At 37.3% G+C, this 17,683-nt stretch overlaps 1 protein-coding gene across 5 annotated transcripts in view; it reads left to right on the forward strand.

Moving 5' to 3' along the window:
- Positions 1–17,683, forward strand: part of kif21a (kinesin family member 21A) — a 157,230-nt gene that overhangs the window by 129,254 nt on the left and 10,293 nt on the right. For 4 of the 5 annotated variants that reach the window (XM_048553734.2, XM_048553736.2, XM_048553735.2 and 1 more), the window contains 5 exons: positions 1,192–1,246; positions 1,629–1,861; positions 5,073–5,186; positions 15,186–15,224; positions 16,488–16,624. In XM_048553734.2, coding sequence (XP_048409691.1) covers positions 1,192–1,246; positions 1,629–1,861; positions 5,073–5,186; positions 15,186–15,224; positions 16,488–16,624 — 578 coding nt within the window. The remainder of the gene's footprint in view (positions 1–1,191; positions 1,247–1,628; positions 1,862–5,072; positions 5,187–15,185; positions 15,225–16,487; positions 16,625–17,683) is intronic. The other variant, XM_048553737.2, reaches the window with a different exon arrangement.

Genomic DNA, 17,683 nt, shown 5'->3' on the forward strand with positions numbered 1-17,683 from the left:
TTGCCCACCTGTTGTATCACGCACCTGGAAAATTATACTCTAATAATATTAGATTTACAATAATTTTTATAAATTTACAATTGAAATTAATGAATTGGAGGAGGGAAGCACATATATACTGTAGCCAAATTGACAGACACTACAAAATAGAAAGGCAAATTGCGAGAAGGATACACAGAGATATTGATAGGTTAAGTAAGTGGGCAAAAAGTTGACAAATGGTATACAATTTTGAAAATGTAAAATTGTTAATTTGGGAGGGAGAACAAAAAAAACTTGTTTAAACAGAGAAAAACTACAGAAATCTGCAACACAAAGTGACTTGGGAGATACTTGTGCACAAAATACAAGGTTAGTACTCAGGTGCAGCAGATAATCAAGGTGACAAATAGGAGGTTGGAGTATGAGTAGGGAAGTCTGTGACCATGTCTGGAGTACTGCGAGCAGTTTGGTCACCTTTATTTAAGAAAAGATATTATTTCATTGGAGGCGATTGAGAGAAGGTTCACTAAGATGCTTTCCAATATGGAGGTATTGACTTATGAGCAAAGGCAGAATAGGTCGGGACTCTTAGATGATGATTCCCCTCGAGCCTCAGTCTAGAGGACATAGTCTTTGAATAAAAGGGTACCAGTTTTTAAAAGACTGGATTCAGAAAGAACTTTTTTCTGTTAGGGCTTTGTCTTTGGGACTCCTGGCCGCAGAGTCCCAGTGAATATTTTAAGGCTGAGATGGATTATTGATCAGTAGGGAATTGAGGGTTATGGGAAATCTTGGCAAAATGGACATGAGGAATATCAGATCAGTCATGATCAAATTAGATGGAGGAGCATGTTTGAAGAGGTAAACTGCCTACTACTGTTCCGTATTGATTTTGTATAATCCCATTAGTACTTTAAATCATGTGGTGTCAGGAGACTTGTAATAGACTCCAGCATTTTTCCTGCTACTGATGTTAAGATAGCAGGTCTATAATTCCTGTTTTTCTCCCTCCTTATTTCAATGATGTGATTACATTTGAAGGACAAGAAAAGGGCAAGAGAGGGAGGAAGCGGAATACTTAGTTAACCTAAAAATAGGGTGCCCCTTCATCCTGCATCGCAATAAATAAGTTATGAATCATATTCTTCAGAAGGAATATGAAGGTTCAGTTTCTTAGTGATTTTTTTTTTTACTTTTTTATTTCTGCAGTTCACTGACATCTGACCTTATGAGATTAACAGGTGACATCAAACCAAAGGATAAGGTAATTGAATTTCTGATTTTCTCACTTGGAGTTTTGCTGATACCTAAATGCTTCATGTTTGAAAGCAGTGAGAATTCCTGAATGACATTTAATGTCTTGTTTATGTACAATTGTAAAATTATTGTAATTATTGCTTTCAAGTTGAAAGTTACTTCATGCTCCTGGTAGTTTCTATAAATTGCTCCTTGATGTTGAAGCAGGAATGTAAGTGGATGGCTGAACTAAATTCACACTGCACAGTCAGTTGACACTATCCTTTGTTTTTTTGTTTTTTTACTGTAACTATTTAAACTGAAATTTTAAATAATCAATTGTATTCTGCTGAAAATTAACCTTTAAGAATGCATTACAATTGTAAATGTTTCTGCACATTATTGTACAGGCACGAAGAAGGACAGCTACACAAATGGAATTGCTTTATGCAGACAGTAGTGATTCTGCCTCAGATATTGTTGCAGGAGATGTTGCTATGCCTGTGCCATTAATGCCTGTTGCAGAGGGGCAAGAAGTTGAAAAAGAAACTGGAACAGCTTTTCCAGCTAATGTTGCTGCAGCTAGAGAAAAAGAGATAATCCCATCACCATCTGGCTTGCCTCTTAGACTTGGCAGTAGCATGTAAGTTCTGCATGCTATGCACTAATTACCTCTGCTTGTTGCATGATGTTGCATTGGTTTGATGCATTTTTCTGCCTTTAATCGTTAATTCTGAAATTAAATAAACGTATTGAGCATGAACTAAATGTTCAACATGCATCCTAGACTTAAAAGTATTAATTTTCAACAAAAGTTTACAGAAAACAGATTGTAAAAGCCTGTACTCAGAAATTATTATAAAGTTTGTCCTAACTCATTAAGCCCTTTCGCTTAAGAACCTTAATTCTTTCAATTTAGTAGCTGAACCTTAAACACAGTGTTGTAGATGTGTAAAATCATTGTAGACACTTTTTGGTTCAGAGATGTTATGACACTCCTCTGGAGCAGGTGGACTTGAACCTGTGCATCCTGGCGGAGGTAGGGGCAAAATCATTATATGGTTATAAATTACATTTGTATTGGGGCTTGCAGAATAAATGGAATGGATAGCAAAATGAATAAGAGACATTGTCCAAACAATTACTATCCCTTTCATATAAAGCTAATGAAGGTTAGGAAGTTTGATGCTCGGATCCAAAATATTTGCCATTTTGGGTACCCATCATTAATGCTCTAAATAAATGCCATAAGTGTTTTTACTTTGGAGTTCACAAAATTAATTAATACAATTTTTCCTGATCTATTATTATGTAACTACTCCAATTCTTTGTGCTACTTGTTCTTGTCCTTTCCCTGTTTGTTTTTTAAAAAACTCAAAATGTACTTCAATACTTCTGTTTCTTGATCCTGCATGAGGTTTTTCATTCTTAATTCTATTAATGACAATCCTTTATTCAACTGTTGACCTGCTCTTGCATGCATTCTGGCCTTGGCTTTTCTTCTGTGTTTTCTGTATTCTGTTTAATTATCTTGTCAATTATTAGCTGTCAGTTTGTCACATGTTCCATCAATCTCCTTCTGTTTGATTTCCCTAATCATTCCAAGGAAAGCCAGTCTTCCCCATGCCACTTTCACTAAATATGGTACATCCATGCTGAGTATGTACTCTTATGTCTTCTCATCTGAGCAGTTCCTACTGTTGGTTTACTCTTCCCTGTCAACTCTTTCTTTCGAGTTATTTGTCTCCTTTTTATTGTATTTAAGTTATTTTCCCTTTGTAACTTATTTCCTGCTAATTCATCCAACTGATTTGTTTCGATGATATCCAATTAATTGACTGACTTGCTTTTATCTCAATTTAATTTTAAGGTATGTATTCTTACCCTTATCCTGCCTCACTTAGTTTTGCTCTATGAATAGGATCTTGTTTGGAATTGTCTTCAAGGGAACCTTTATTTCAAATCTTAAAGTCCTAAATCCTTGAAATTGAACTAACTTTACTCATGAAATTCACCTAGTATCATGAGCAGGATTCATTCTGTCAAGACCAGTCAGTGTTCTCTAACTTATACATTGACAGCTATAGCTCTTTGAACCCTTCTTTTAAAGAGGATCTGTATTATCGTCAATCTAGTTCCATGAGAGACCTTTAAAAGTTAATCCATTATTAACTAATCACATTAAACTGGGGTCTAAGCTTTATTTTTCTGTAATAGTCAGATTCATATTCTTGTTCAACAATACTTAATTTGTAATTTTGACCTTTTCATGGATACATGAAAGTTGTCTGGACTGGTATTTGTATATTAGTGCTTTGCCTAAATAACTTGAACAAATTGAAATTGCATATTGAAATAGTTTAAGGAAATTGGATTGTGAGAACAATTAAAAATTTCATCATTAATTGATGAAAATTCAAACATTTTAGTTTTAAAATTTAATATTAAATTCTTTTGAAATTCATTTGGGATGTGAGCTTCACTGACTGGGCCAGCATTTATCGATCCCGAGTTGACCTTGAAGGTAGTATTGAGCTGTCGTCTTCAACTGCTGTAGGTAGACCAATAGATGTAGTGTCGAGATTTTGACCCAGTGATAATGAAGCATTGGCAATGTATTTCCATGCTGGGATGGTGAGTGGCTTGGAAGGGGACATAATTATGGATCATGGGTTTGGAAGGTGCTTTCCAATGAATCTTGGTGAACGTCTACACTGCATCTTGGAGGCGCTATACACTGCTGGTATTGGTGGAGGGGGTGGCGAATGAGGATGTGGTGCCAGTCAAATGGGTTACTTTGTCATGAATGGTGTCAAGCTGCTTGAGAATTTTTAAGCAGTAAGGTACAACTCAGTGACTTGCTGGGCCATTTCAGAGGGTCTTTTTAAAAGGCAACACATTTGCTGTGGGTCAAAAGTCGCAAGTTGACCAGACCAGGATAGGGCAAAATAATTCATCCTTTAAAGGTTAGTGAGCCTTAATGCAGTTGACAGTGGTTTCATGATCATTAGACTTTTAATTTCAGATTCTCTTTGGCTGTGTTAAGATTTTTATTTGGTTGAATCTTGCCCATTTCCAAAATCTTACATTATGCATTTTACAAAACTCAAATTTGTGCAAAATAATTTTTAGCCAAAGAAAAACATCAAAATTAGATTGGTTCCATTTAGCGAAAACAACTTTGATACTAACGTACAGTACCCTATTCTAAGCAATATATCCTGTGTGCAATAATGTAACTTCACCTGTTATTCTATTTGGTCTTGCTCTTTTACTGGGATCAAATTGCATTTTGGCTTAGGTTATGTAACATTAAGTGCATGTATTACTTTCAAAAATAATAAACAAAACCTGGCTTTATCGTGGGGAACCCATTGGCTTTAGATAGTCTGCTTGTAGATATCAGCTCAAGATGCGGTTTAAAGAGGCAGAGGCTGGTGGTGAAGGCCAGTGGGCAGCTTTGCAATATTAGTGTTTGAAAAACTGATCTGTAGAGTAAGTGTACAGAAACGATCGGTAATCCTGGAACATGGCGTGCAGTTTTTGACTTGGAACCAGATTACAGGTAAAAAAAAAGCTTTATTTTTTTTCTTAAAACATAGTATGCCATGTAGTACAGTAATAGCTAATTGAATACTGTCAATTAGTAACAAGCAGATATTAGTTAACTCTGCATTAATTTTAGCTAAAGATCAGATGGAGTTTTTGAAGGAAGGCAACAGTGCAGTATATTAGTAATCATCTGAGTTAACTTAAGAGTTTTGTTGATTTTGTCTTTTCTTTTGAAGTTCTTTTTTTGATAAATTTTAATCATTTGGTGTTATATTTTGTAACAAAAGTACTCTTGGTTTTAGATCTAGACCATCATCAGAAAAGAAAATACCTGAACCTTCGCCATTATCCAGAAGGAAGTTATATGACCGAGGCAACTTGGCAGGAGAGAAAATGAAGGTTAAAGAACAAAAACTGTAAGAAATTTTTCATTCAGGGCCAATGAGATTAGTAGCTGTTTTTTTATATACAGAATAACACAAATGTATGTCTATTCTTTTGGCTTTTTTAAGTTCGTGATCCATTTGTGCAACTTGTGCAAAGCTGTCCTTTCCTAAACTAGGTAACTGAAACTTGTTGCATTAGTTCAATTCAGTTAATGTTTTATTTGTATAAGTTGTACAAGACTAATAAAGTAATGGGCTGAGAGATGTAGGTGCCAAACCATTCAGGTGAGGCTTTATTTTACACTCCCAACAAAGTGAAGACCATTGAGGCCATATGGAAGTATTTTTTAATTGCTATAAATACACTTGGCTTTTAATTTATTAAAAATATGGTGTATGATTTGCCATTGTATTTTTGTTGTACATCCATGACTATTGCCAAATCTTGTACTGAATTGTACCTTCTACTCCCATGTTTGTAACTTTGAGGTTTGGTTCAACATTACACTTGTCTGAGTTGGATTTGATTTACTATTTTTTCTTAAAACATAATATGCCATGTAGTGCAGTAATAGCTAATTGAATACTGTCGATGAGTAACAAGCAGATATTAGTTAACTCTATGTGTTAATTTTAGTTAGATAACATCACTAAAAAACTGAGGTAAAGTTAACAGAATTGTTTGGTGGGAGATTAAAAGCATGAAATTCATAAGTTCTCATAACAGTGCAAATTCAGCAAGAATATTTTAATTTATAGTCAGCAAACATTGTGAGCAGTTATTTTGCACTTTGAAGAAGTGGGAGCAGTAGACTATTTGACTTCTTCAGCCTGTTCTGTCATATAGAGAATCAGAGATATGAAGCACAGAAGCACACCCTTAGGTCCAACTCGTCCATGCCGACTAGATACTCTATATACCTCTAGTCCCATTTGCCAGCATTTGGCCCATATCCCTCTAAACCCTTCCGATTCAGATACCCATCCAGATGCCTTTCAAATGTTGCAATCCTACCAGACTCCTCCACTTCCCCTGGCAGCCGATTCCATACACGCACCGCCGCCTGCACGAAAACGTTGCTGATTCGGTCCCTTATAATTCTTTACCCTGTTACCTCAAACCTATGCCCTCTGGTTTTGTACTGCCCCACCCCAAGGAAAAGACCTTGTCTATTTAGCCTATCCATGCCCCTCATGATTTTATAAACCTCTATAATGTCAGCCCTCCGCCTCTCTCGGTTCAGGGAAAATAGCCCCAATATATTTGGCCTCTCCCTGTAGCTCAAACCCTCCAACCGTGACAGCATCCATGTAGATCTTTTCTGAACACTTTCAAGTTTCACAACATCCTTCCACAGCAGGGAGATCAGATTTGCATGCATTATTCTAGTAGTGGCCTAATCAAAGTCCTGTACAGCCACAACATGACATCCCAATTCCTATTCTCAGTGCATTTACCAGTAAAAGCGCCTTCAGTACCATGTCAACCTGCGACTGTACTTTCAAGGAACTATGAACCTGCATTCTAAGGTTTCTTTGTTCAGCAACATTCTGTAGGACCTTACCATTAAGTGTATAAGTTCTGCCCTGGGCAGAAATCTTGTCCACTCACTTTAATCTGTCTGAATGTCTTTGTCGTCTCTTTTTGTCCTCTTCCTAACTTACTTTTCTGCTTAGCTTTGTTCCTTCAGCAAATTTAGATCGATGAAGAGAAAGTCATGTCAGTCATTGATATAGATTGTAAATAACTTGATGGGGTTAAGCACTTATAGCACTCCACTATTCACTGCCTGTTAATTTGAAAATGCTCTGTTTATGACCACTGTCTGTTTCCTGATCATTCACCAATCCTCTGTCCATGCTAATGTTATTACGAAGTCCATATATGTTTGTTTATTTTGCTTTTTAAACACTTTATGTGGCACTCTATTGAACACCTTTCACAAGTACTGGTACACTGTAGCAACTGATTCCCTTTTTTCCCCAACCCTACTAATTACATCCTCAAACTTTAACAAATTTGACGAACGGGATTCCTTGTAGTAAAACCACGTTAACTTATTCTAAGTAATGCCATGTATTTCTAAATGCATTGTTGTGCATTTCCCTGGGGATTTATTGGATTTTAGTCCCTTCAAGTTCTCAACTGCTTGATCAAGACTGCCTATCCATCATGAGGTCAGAGGTGGGGGTGTTCACTCATGATTGCACGATGTTCAGTAGCAGTCATACCACCTCGGATGCTGTATATGGATGTGGGCTGCTTCAGTAAGACCTGGATTACGTCTAGACTTGGGCTAAAAAGGGGCAAAAAACATTATACCACACAAATGCCAGGCAATTACTGTCTACAACAAGAGAGAATATAACCTTTGTTCCCTGACATTCAATTGCATTGCAATTACCCACTGGTAAATCCTGCGGGGGGTGATCATTGACCAGAATATTGAAATGGACCAACTGTGTTAACACTGTGGCTGTAAATGCAAATCGGAGGCTAGGAATTCTGCAGTGAATAGTTTGGCTTTGTCTCTCTAACGTTCACCAGGTAGCAAGCACAAGTCAAGATTAGAGGAAGAATGCCAACTCATGTGTTGGTTTGGTCATGAAAATATAAACTAATTGCCTGGCTCTGCGAACTCTCCTCTTCTGTTTTCTCAGGCCAGCATCAGTGCACAGGCCATAGTCAGCTGTAATGGGCAGATCACATCTACTCCATACTACACTCCAAAACAAGCTCACTATTCTGACCTTCACTGTGGCAAGCAGTTTTCAAAAGAGCAAAAGCCCAAAACTGCTCCATTTGAAGAAACAGCATCTGCAGAGGTGCCAGCCATTTCGAGTGCTTCCAACAGGCCCTGATAGAAGCTAAGCAGGAGCAGCAGAAAGAGTGTATCAAAACCCAAACATCTCGTGCACTAGGTTCAGCAAACACCACCAGCCCCACCTGTAGCAACGTTAGCAGGATCAGGTATCTGATTATCTAGTCACTTCAGGTTTCATACCACCAGATTGTAAAACCATTATATGTGGTTCCAAGTGACTGCCAAAGGCTATGGCAACAGTTTGTACGGTCTGCTTAATAATGCACTGCACTAATTCACTAAGGCTCCACCGGTAGCACATTTCAAACCCTGTGACTTCTACCAACCAGAATGATACAGGCAGCAGATCCATAGGAGTACCACTTACACGTTCTCAAAGTCACACATCATCCAGACTTGGGATTATAGTGCCATTCCTTTGTTATCACTTGGTCAAATTGCTGAAACTTCCTTCAGAACAGCATTGTAGGTGTTCCTACATACCCAGGGACAGTGAAATATAGTTGAATCACATCTTATAACCCATATTTGGCAGGTGTTTTAAGACAGTTTACCACATTTTTTTTCCAAAAGTTATGTGAATTGGACGACAAATGGTGGCCTTGCCAGTGATGCCTACATTCCGTAAACAAATAGAATAATCTTGTATTATTCAACGTTCCGGAAATCTAATTCTTTTTTTAATCAGTTTTTTTTGTAAGATCTACTTTCCTCGATGTTGTCAACACTCCAAACTCCAATATTACAATTCCTACTTCTCAACCTACTTTTCTGTCCCCTCCAACAAGCACAGTAACATCCAATGGTTTGAAGCTTTAGAATGAAAAATAATCTGACAGCATACGTTGGATAAATATTAATGTAATTGTGATCTCTGAGCTAGGTAGGCAATGTTTACTATATATCCGCACCATCTCAGTCTAATCAGACTCTCACGAGTTTACTGAACAAGTTTTGTATGGAAGCAAATAATCAGTCAATGTTTACTATTTGTTCAATTATGAACATTTAAAACCTGTTCTTAAAAGGGTGAGGTTTTGAGTTTTTGTGTTCTTTGGGGCAGTGAATTTAGGGGAGGAGTGGGAAATGGGCCAAGGAAATTAGCAGGTCTTTTGCATGGAATTATCCAGATATTCTTACGTTTCCTTTATCTTTATTACACTTTCGATATAACTAGAATTGTATTAAATCAATGTTTTACCGAGGAAGTCTATTCTGTCAGAGGTGTTTTGCCCTGATTGTAAACAGTAAACTCCTCAAACTGCACTGAACAGTGTATGACGAGTGCTGGTCATTGCAGGTGCTGACATGATTGTTAGGAATTAACTTGATTATATAGTAACACTTATTTAATATAACCAAATTAGATATGTGAAGGATTCATTTTTTTGGCATATTTTTCAGTAATCCGCTCTGCAGTTAGGCACTTGAAACAAAGCTCAAAAAGATAAAATATGCTTTCCCACCATGTAGACTGATTTTTTTTTAACAAACCAATTTTTAACCGATTATAGTACAATGCAGAGCGATCCCAAATAATCAAACTCACTCAGTTTATGATAAGCCAATTATTTCCCAGTAATTTAGAGACTGTTGTTATATTTTCTGGTCACCATATCCCAAAAATTTTAAAATAATTTTCTAGTGGTGAGAAATGTCCAACAATCACATTATAATCTTTCACTGTATATGTAATGATGTATTATGATAGAATGCAATGGCTTTTTAAAATCTGCTGGGTGGGAAAAATGCACCCAAGTACTTAAATGTATGAAATAAACATGTTGCTGTGTGAATGGAAGGGTTTTCATGTCCTTATGGAATTCTAAAGTATTTTCCCTGTGGGGTTACTAGTATGAAAATAAATGTGGCAGCTGGTTTGTATGCAGTAAAGTCCTACAGAAAGAAATGGATGAATGAATTACCAGGTAATCATCATGCACTGGTGTCTGAGGGAGTCACAATATTATAGAATTTCCTGTTCTTCTTTATCTAGTGTCCTTTCGAATATTTTATTACTTCCAGGCAGCTGCATCTGTTTCCAGTATCTGGAACACAGCCTCTCAATGTAACAATAGCTCAGTGCCATACTAGTGTATTCCTAAGTGTATCAAACATAGAAGCTTCCTTCTGTACTGTTTGAATTTTACAGAAATGGGTGGAGTTGAAAAGATTCAGGCACTTTGTTTGTCAAAAGGCAATTTAATGGAATCAAACCAAAGAAGATTATTTTGCAAAGAAATTCAGAGCAGATCTGGGCATTTGAAACCATCAGTAGTAGCAGCAGAGACAGCATATTCCACAAAAAGCTGTAACAACAGGCTTGACATATCCCTTATTCCCGCAATAATTTTAATCAAGGGGACTAACCTTAATGAGGATTGTAGTACATCACTGAGACCATCATTTTTTTTTCCTCTCAGTTTGTTTTGGAACTGAGATGAAGTGAGGATCAAACTCTGAATAGCAGCTTGTTTCTTTAAAAAAAACTTGTGTTTACATATGGAAACTAGCCTGGAAAGATAATTGCAGCTTAATTATTGTTCTCGGAACACAGCAGATGTTGTGGCACCAGAGTGCGTTTAACTTAAGGACTGGTATCTGGTTGGATTTCGTAGTGGCCAATCACAGGGAAACTGGTGCTGGCTAGCCAAGCACAGAATGTTGAACAAAAACAAAGTTGCTGGAAAAGCCCAGCAGATCTGGCAGCATCTGTGAAGCAAAAAAACCGAGTTAGTGTTTCAGGTGTGGTGATCTGGGGAGCGTTAACTCTGTTTTTCCCTTCACCTGCTGGGCTTTTCCAGCAACTTTGTTTTTGTTCCTGATTTACAGCATCTGCAGTTCTTTTGATTTTTGAAGAATGTTGAAAATTGATTGAACTGGATTTGACTGAGTTTTTTAGCAGACACCTATGTGCTTGAAAGCTACTGGACCAGGAAGCTAGGCTTTGAGTTTTGCTTTCTCTCGTTCTGTATTCGGTTAAAGAATCCTGTTCAATCTGCTGAGAAAACCTCAGTTTATTAGAAATAAGTGAATATTCCTTGGAACCTACTGGAGGCTGTTTGCATTGACTGGTGACTTAAGAATTCAAGTAAAGACCTAAATGTTTGTAATATAATAGCTCTTAAGACACAAGGGCAGAGCAGCCCGTTTGGCCGTTTTGAAGTTTGCTCCACCATTCAGTCATGGCTGATATGCTCCTCACCCCCATTTTCCTGTCTTCTCTCTATAATCCTTCGACCCATTACCAATTAAAAATTCTGACTTCTCCTTAAATTTAATCACTGTCCCAGCATCTACCGCACTTTGGGGTGGTGAATTCCACAGATTCAGAACCCTTTGGGAGAAGTAGTTTCTCCTCAACTGTTCTAAATTTTGCTACCCCGTATCCTAAGAATAGATCCCTGATCCTGGAATACCCCACAAGAGGAAGCATCTGCTCCACATCTATTTTATAAGAACTTTTATCATCTTGAATGCCTTAATTTAATTGCATAAATCATACTCGTATTGTATAAAAACCTGGTGTTCATCATTGAAACAGTTGTTTTACTGGCAAATTTATAAATCTTTTATTTTCTTTCTAAATTCATCCCTTAATTATATGTTTGCATCTGTCTGAGAGGGTTGCAATCAAAGATTGGCTTTAAAACAGATAAACTAGATTATGTTTAGCTTAGCTAAAATGTACATTATTAATAAACTCCTAATTTGTTTGTTATGAATTTTCTTACTGATATCTGTTATTCCTAAACTCTGGTTAGGAACAGTTGGGCAATTTTGAGGGTTATTTACTGTTTTGATTTTGCTCTTGTAAATCCAGCATTAAGTCTGAGTTAGTCTGGCTTGCAGTCCTTGTGTCATAATGTAGTCATGCCAGCAACAGCACTAGGCATACCTAAAAATGAGTGCCAGCAAGTTACTGCTCTGGTTGCAGTACATTCATGCAAATTACGGGAGCAGTATTATATAGAATGAGGTAAGCGATCCCACAACCAATACATCAGGTTAAAGCTCTGTCACGTTCAAATATGAATGATGGTGGACAGATAAGTGACTGTGTGTTTTAAACAGTAGATTCTGTTAAAATGGGAGACTAACAGTCTGAACATTGAGTAATATTGTCAGAGGTGAATATGTCTCACTGTCCCATTTCCCATTCAGTTTTTTTTTGCTTGAATCCTCTATGGCATTCCCCTCAATCCAACTCTGTTTCTCATCCCCTGTTGCTCCCTGAAATGAAAATAATTTGTCCAAGCTCCATACCTTGGTTATCATTCTAACCATGTTCCTATTTTAGTGTAGGTCTTCCCTTTGTTGGGTATTGCAAAATAAGAATAAGGTGCTGCTGCAGTTTTTAAGATTGTGCTTTCAGGTAGTGGAAAAGCTTATACATAGTAATCAGAGGTAGTAGGAACTGCCAATCCTGGAGAATCTGAAACAACGAAGTGTAGAGCTGGATAGACACAGCAGGCCAAGCAGCATCAGAGGGGCAGAAAATAGTAACCATGTACTTTTAGGGTTCTCTGAAATTTCCTTGACCCTGTTTCTAAAGAGGCTGTAAGACATGAGCCCTGCCTTTTGGGAGGGCACCACAGGTAGATATAGGAGAAAGAGGTCGGAGAGTGATGCTTTTTAAAAAAAGTATCCTGTTGCCTCATTTATCTTCCGAAACTGTTATTGTGAGCAAAGGCTTAGCAGGGAGTTCCAAGATATAATGACAACATTTGATATGCTATTGAATTCCCAGGGCACACTCTCAGTAGGCATTTAGCCAGCTGATCCCAACAGTGCATAAATCTAGTTGCGGGCTCCTTTTGGAATGTTTGATGCTCAAACCTGAAGGTAATATTTTGATATGATTTGTAAGATAACACTTTAATGTTTGGAACAGAGACTGACTGAGGTACTGCATATCTTCAAAAAGGCACCCAGATTCCAATCCATGTTCATGAATTTGTTCAATGTTGGTTCAAAATCACCTGGGAATCATCCCGAGTTACAAATAAATGTTCTGTGATGCTTTTATATGACAGTTTTGCATTTTTGATTTTCAACAGTTTTTAGCAACCAGACAGAGTGCGTTTGTGAAATATGGAATCATTTTGAAATTGCCTGGGTTCAACTTTTTTCTGCTACTGCTGCCACCCTTTGAAATTTATTTGGACTTGAGATGAGATGAAATGTTTTCAGATGTGACTAATAATACATCTGGGTCTGGATACTGTTTTTGTGTTTTTAATCTCCTTTATCTACAGCCTAATAGAGTAAAAAATTATGTAACAGTACAATTCACATTAGTTTAGGTGCTCTGGTTTCCTCCCACAGTCCAAAGATGTGCAGGCTAGGTGGATTGGCCATGCTAAATTGCCTGTAGTGTTCAGGGGTGTGTGGGTAATAGGGGAATGGGCCTTGGTGGGATGCTTCAAGGGCGGTGTAGACCTGTTGGGCCAAAGGGCCTGTTTCCACACTGTAGGGAATCTAATCTAATCTAATCTATACGTTAGTAAATCGGAAAGCCACTTAACCTGGTAATATTAGGAATTAACAGAATTATTCTTTAATATGAATCACAATGTGCAGGAGCTGAGAGCCTTTCCACCTTTATTATTTTTGCTTTAAACATTGAGGAAAACTACTTGAAATGGTTTTTGCAATTATTTCAAACTATGTTTGTATTTTTTACAGTAACTGTGACATGAGGGATTTTAGACTTTCTGTTGGATAGTGCACCCTGATTGAGGTGGCAGAAGAAGCAAGCTTTACTGTATTTGATAATGAGCTTCGCTTCATAGCAACTAGAGCAGTGTTTACTTTCAATGTTATGTATTGAGCAAACATTCACCTGAATTTTGGCCATCCAGAATAGTTATGAATATTTTTAAAGTTTCTGTGCCTTTTATTTTCCATCTATATGCAAGTTAAAACTTGAACAAATAAAAAATTGTACCAGTCCCTGATGGAAATCAGTTGATACAGTTATAAAAATACAGTGGCTTTCCAGATCGATGTATCAACACATTTGATCACCAAAATAATGGATGTAGTTCTTGAACCACAGGTTCTTTGTCTTGCTTGGGGTTGATAGAAGCAGGCAGTTATTGATGACCGTTTCCTAATGGAAAAAGTTACTCAAAAACCACTCTTGTATTAGAGATTTATATCGTATTACGTCGTAGATTTTTCGCAGTAATACCTTTAGAACGTCACTAACATCTTAGGTTTTGATAGTGATAATTATTTGAAATGCTATTAAAAGTGTTGTATGTTACAGTTTTCTCTTTTAGCATTTCAATTTTAAAGAAGTTAAAAATTACTTTCAGCTGCTGGTGCTTCCATAAAACTTGTTAGCGGACTGAAAGATGAAAAAAAGTTTGGTTTTAGGTGGATAAGTAGCATCAAATTAATATAAGTTTGCTGGGCAAGAGTCATCTAGACTTGAAACATAGCTTGCTGTCTCTGCACGGATGCTGCCTGACTGTGATTTCTACATTTTTCATTTTCACTACAGTTTCCGGTGTCTGCAGTAATTTGTTCCTACTAAGATAAATTCTTTCTTTGGCAATCCTGTACAGAGTCTCCCTTAAACATAAAGGTTCAGCACAACTTGCATATGGGTTGAACTTAAATATTTTCTTGTCAGCTAGGGACATTTAGAATTTCAAAATATTCTCCACTATTCCACCCTCGTAGTGTCTTTTCTCTCCCCTCAGACATTGGTTTATACTTCAAGTTGAAAGAAGGTTGTGGGGAGGAGGTGCTGGTGAAGGGGGTTGGGGAGATAGCTTTTCCAGCTTGACTATCTTGCTGTCCTGAAAGAAATCTCCAGTACATTAATATACATTAGAAAAATGTAATTGTGGCAAACTGTGTCATTGCATATTTGCACAGCTACAGAAAACCGTAAAGCTAATGCAACTCTGATAAAACAGGTTTGACTTTTTTTCTTAATTCTTTCCTCTCCTACTTTCTTCTTCTCACTCCCTTGGACCTTAGATCTATAGGCATTAAACTCTGTTGCAATTAAAATGAAGTAAATGTTTTAACGAAGGATAGATATTTTAGTGTTTCTAAAAGTAGTTTTGTTTCCACGTATCTTTTAAGTACTAACCCTGCCAGTCCAACTGCTACATTTTAGTTATCATACAGACTTTAATCAGATATTTCCTCTGTGTCTTCACAATTCCATCACTGTTTTTTGTAGGTCAGATGAAAGTGATTCCTCTCTTTCGGAGGTACAAAGGTACACTGTATAACTTGTTGCTCACCATTCAGCGCATTCTGTTGTGGCGTTTATTGCTTCTAATATTTCCTGCATGCTTATGGTGCCTCTCAATTGCCACTTATTGGGACTAACTGGAAAGTACTGAAATGCTTCTTGGAGTTGAGTGTTTTTGATTTAGATTTTTTTAAAAATATCTGGTTTTATCGCTTGTTTTATTTAGATGATGATCCTGCTTTTGGTGCTTTCTGATTTTACGTTTGCTGTGTTTGTGTGCTAAATGATTACTGGAAAGCTTTGGTGGCTGAAGAATAACTTTTTCTCCCTTCTTTTAAGGTGCTGAAGCTTTTCTCTTAGTAAAAGTCAATGCTCAAATCATTATATGCGCTGCATGTTTTTATTGATGAATTTTTATACTAGGAAAGAAGAAATGCTAGCCCATTTCTAAAAAGCATAAAAAAACTTTGAGAACACACTGACAGTTTCACTAAAAATGTTCTGTTCAAAATATACAGTGCCTAAGTGTGAAGATGATTTGCTCCAAAGAGTCAACCTGCCTGCACCAGTGGTTCCTGGCTTAATTTCCTTATCACTGTTGCTTTAAGATTGTGTCAGTACATAATTTGAAAATATTATCACTTATATTTTTGGTAGAATGGCTAGCTAATTCTCAGGCATGTCATTTTCACTTACTTACCACTTAGCCATCACTAGTCGACAACAAGATAAGTAAAAGTGCCGTGCTAGGGAATTGACAGGTGTTTACTTAAAAGCTTTTCCCACACATGAAATTCTATCTTAATATCCTTTCTAACAAAGCTAAGAAGGTGAGGGGAGGATGAGGAAACAAATTGGCATTGAATTAGATTTTTATCGTATTGGTCATTGCATGTCAATCAATTCAGTGAAAAGGTAGCAACAAGGTAGTGAGGAGTATTTGGTCAGGATTCTTAATTTTTTACCCTCAGAATTCAGGCCTATCCATATATGTAAAATCTTATTTTGGCAGAAAATTGAGAAATTAGAAAAGCAAGTGCTTGACCTTCAGTAATATAAATTTTAATCATTTAGTTGTCATATTTGCAGTGTTGCAGGATAATAGAACTAATTTCAAAACCTGACGATAATGGATAATATAGTGCAGTCCAAGACCATTTCTTTCATCTGTTAAAAATAAATGTAAGCAGTGCAGGTTTTTTCCCTGAGTCTGTCCTGTTTGTCCTGTAATTATCTAGTCAAATATTTTATTGTTAGTCAACCAATATTATTATTATTCTTTCACAGGGGAATAATTAACCTGTTCCCCAGTTCAAAAGGCAGCAGGAGTGCACCCCTTTACTGCAATCATATAGCTGAAGGACACAACAAAGCAGTGCTGTGTCTGGATGCAACAGATGATCTCCTTTTCACTGGAGCAAAAGGTGAGCGAGTTTTCTTCGAGCTTTGGGAGAAAATAGATTGCACAAAATTCAGAGCCCTCTGTGTAATTTCCCTCATGACTGTTCAAAGAAGGCTATGTGAGTTAAAGATTAAAGACCATAGAACTCGTGCTGTACCTGCCATCATTTTTATGGCATGGGATAGTCTGACCTGGAGGTACTCTTCCCTTGTGTAGTGGGACCCTTGATTACTATTTAAATCAGGCTCAAAAGTTACACTTTGGGAGTATGATACAAATTATTAAGTGATTCATCCAGTGTTATGTGATAATGCAACAGAGCTAGGATCTGCCAGTTTAAAAACTGCATTTAAGTGCCAGGTATCCAAAGGAGCAGGTTCCTCAAAAAATCCTGCAAACTGTCCTCTAACAGTTGGCTGAGAGCTCAGCCCTGCCGTGGTCATTGACCTTGCCCACTAAATCAGTGTCGTGTGCTGTTCCTCCAATTGCCACTGAGATCATGGCTGATCTGATGATTCTCAATTCCACTTTCCTGCTTTCTCCCCCTTTTACCCTTGATTTTCTGACTGATTTAGAAATCTATCTCTCAGCTCTTGACTATCCTCCATGGTAAAGAATTCCACTACCCTCAAGAAATTCTCCCTCAACTCTCCTAAATGTATGATCCCTTACTTAGATTATGCACTCTCATTAAGAGGAAATGACCTTTCTGCATCTGCCCCTAACAACATTGTATGTGTTTTTCAGATGTGATCTCTGGGGCAGGAAATGATTTGGCTCTGCAAAATTATGACAGTCGTCAATTGCTTAAGCAGGCAACTGTTCCATAGCTTGGTTATCTGGCCAAAGGCACAGCTAAGTGTAGCCAAACATTTAAATTTGCATGATATGTACCTGTTGGTACACCCATTGCTGTTAGGAAGGGAATTTGAGGATTTTGGTCCAATTACAGTGAAGGCACAGCAAGTTCCAAGTCAGTATGATGTGTGACTTGAAGGGGAGCTTGCAGGTGGTGGTGTATCCATCCATCTTCCATCCTTGTCCTACTTGGTGGTAGAGGTTGTGTGTTTGATAGATGCAG

The sequence above is a fragment of the Stegostoma tigrinum genome, chromosome 25, assembly GCF_030684315.1.
Source record: "Stegostoma tigrinum isolate sSteTig4 chromosome 25, sSteTig4.hap1, whole genome shotgun sequence".
Lineage (NCBI taxonomy): Eukaryota > Metazoa > Chordata > Chondrichthyes > Orectolobiformes > Stegostomatidae > Stegostoma > Stegostoma tigrinum.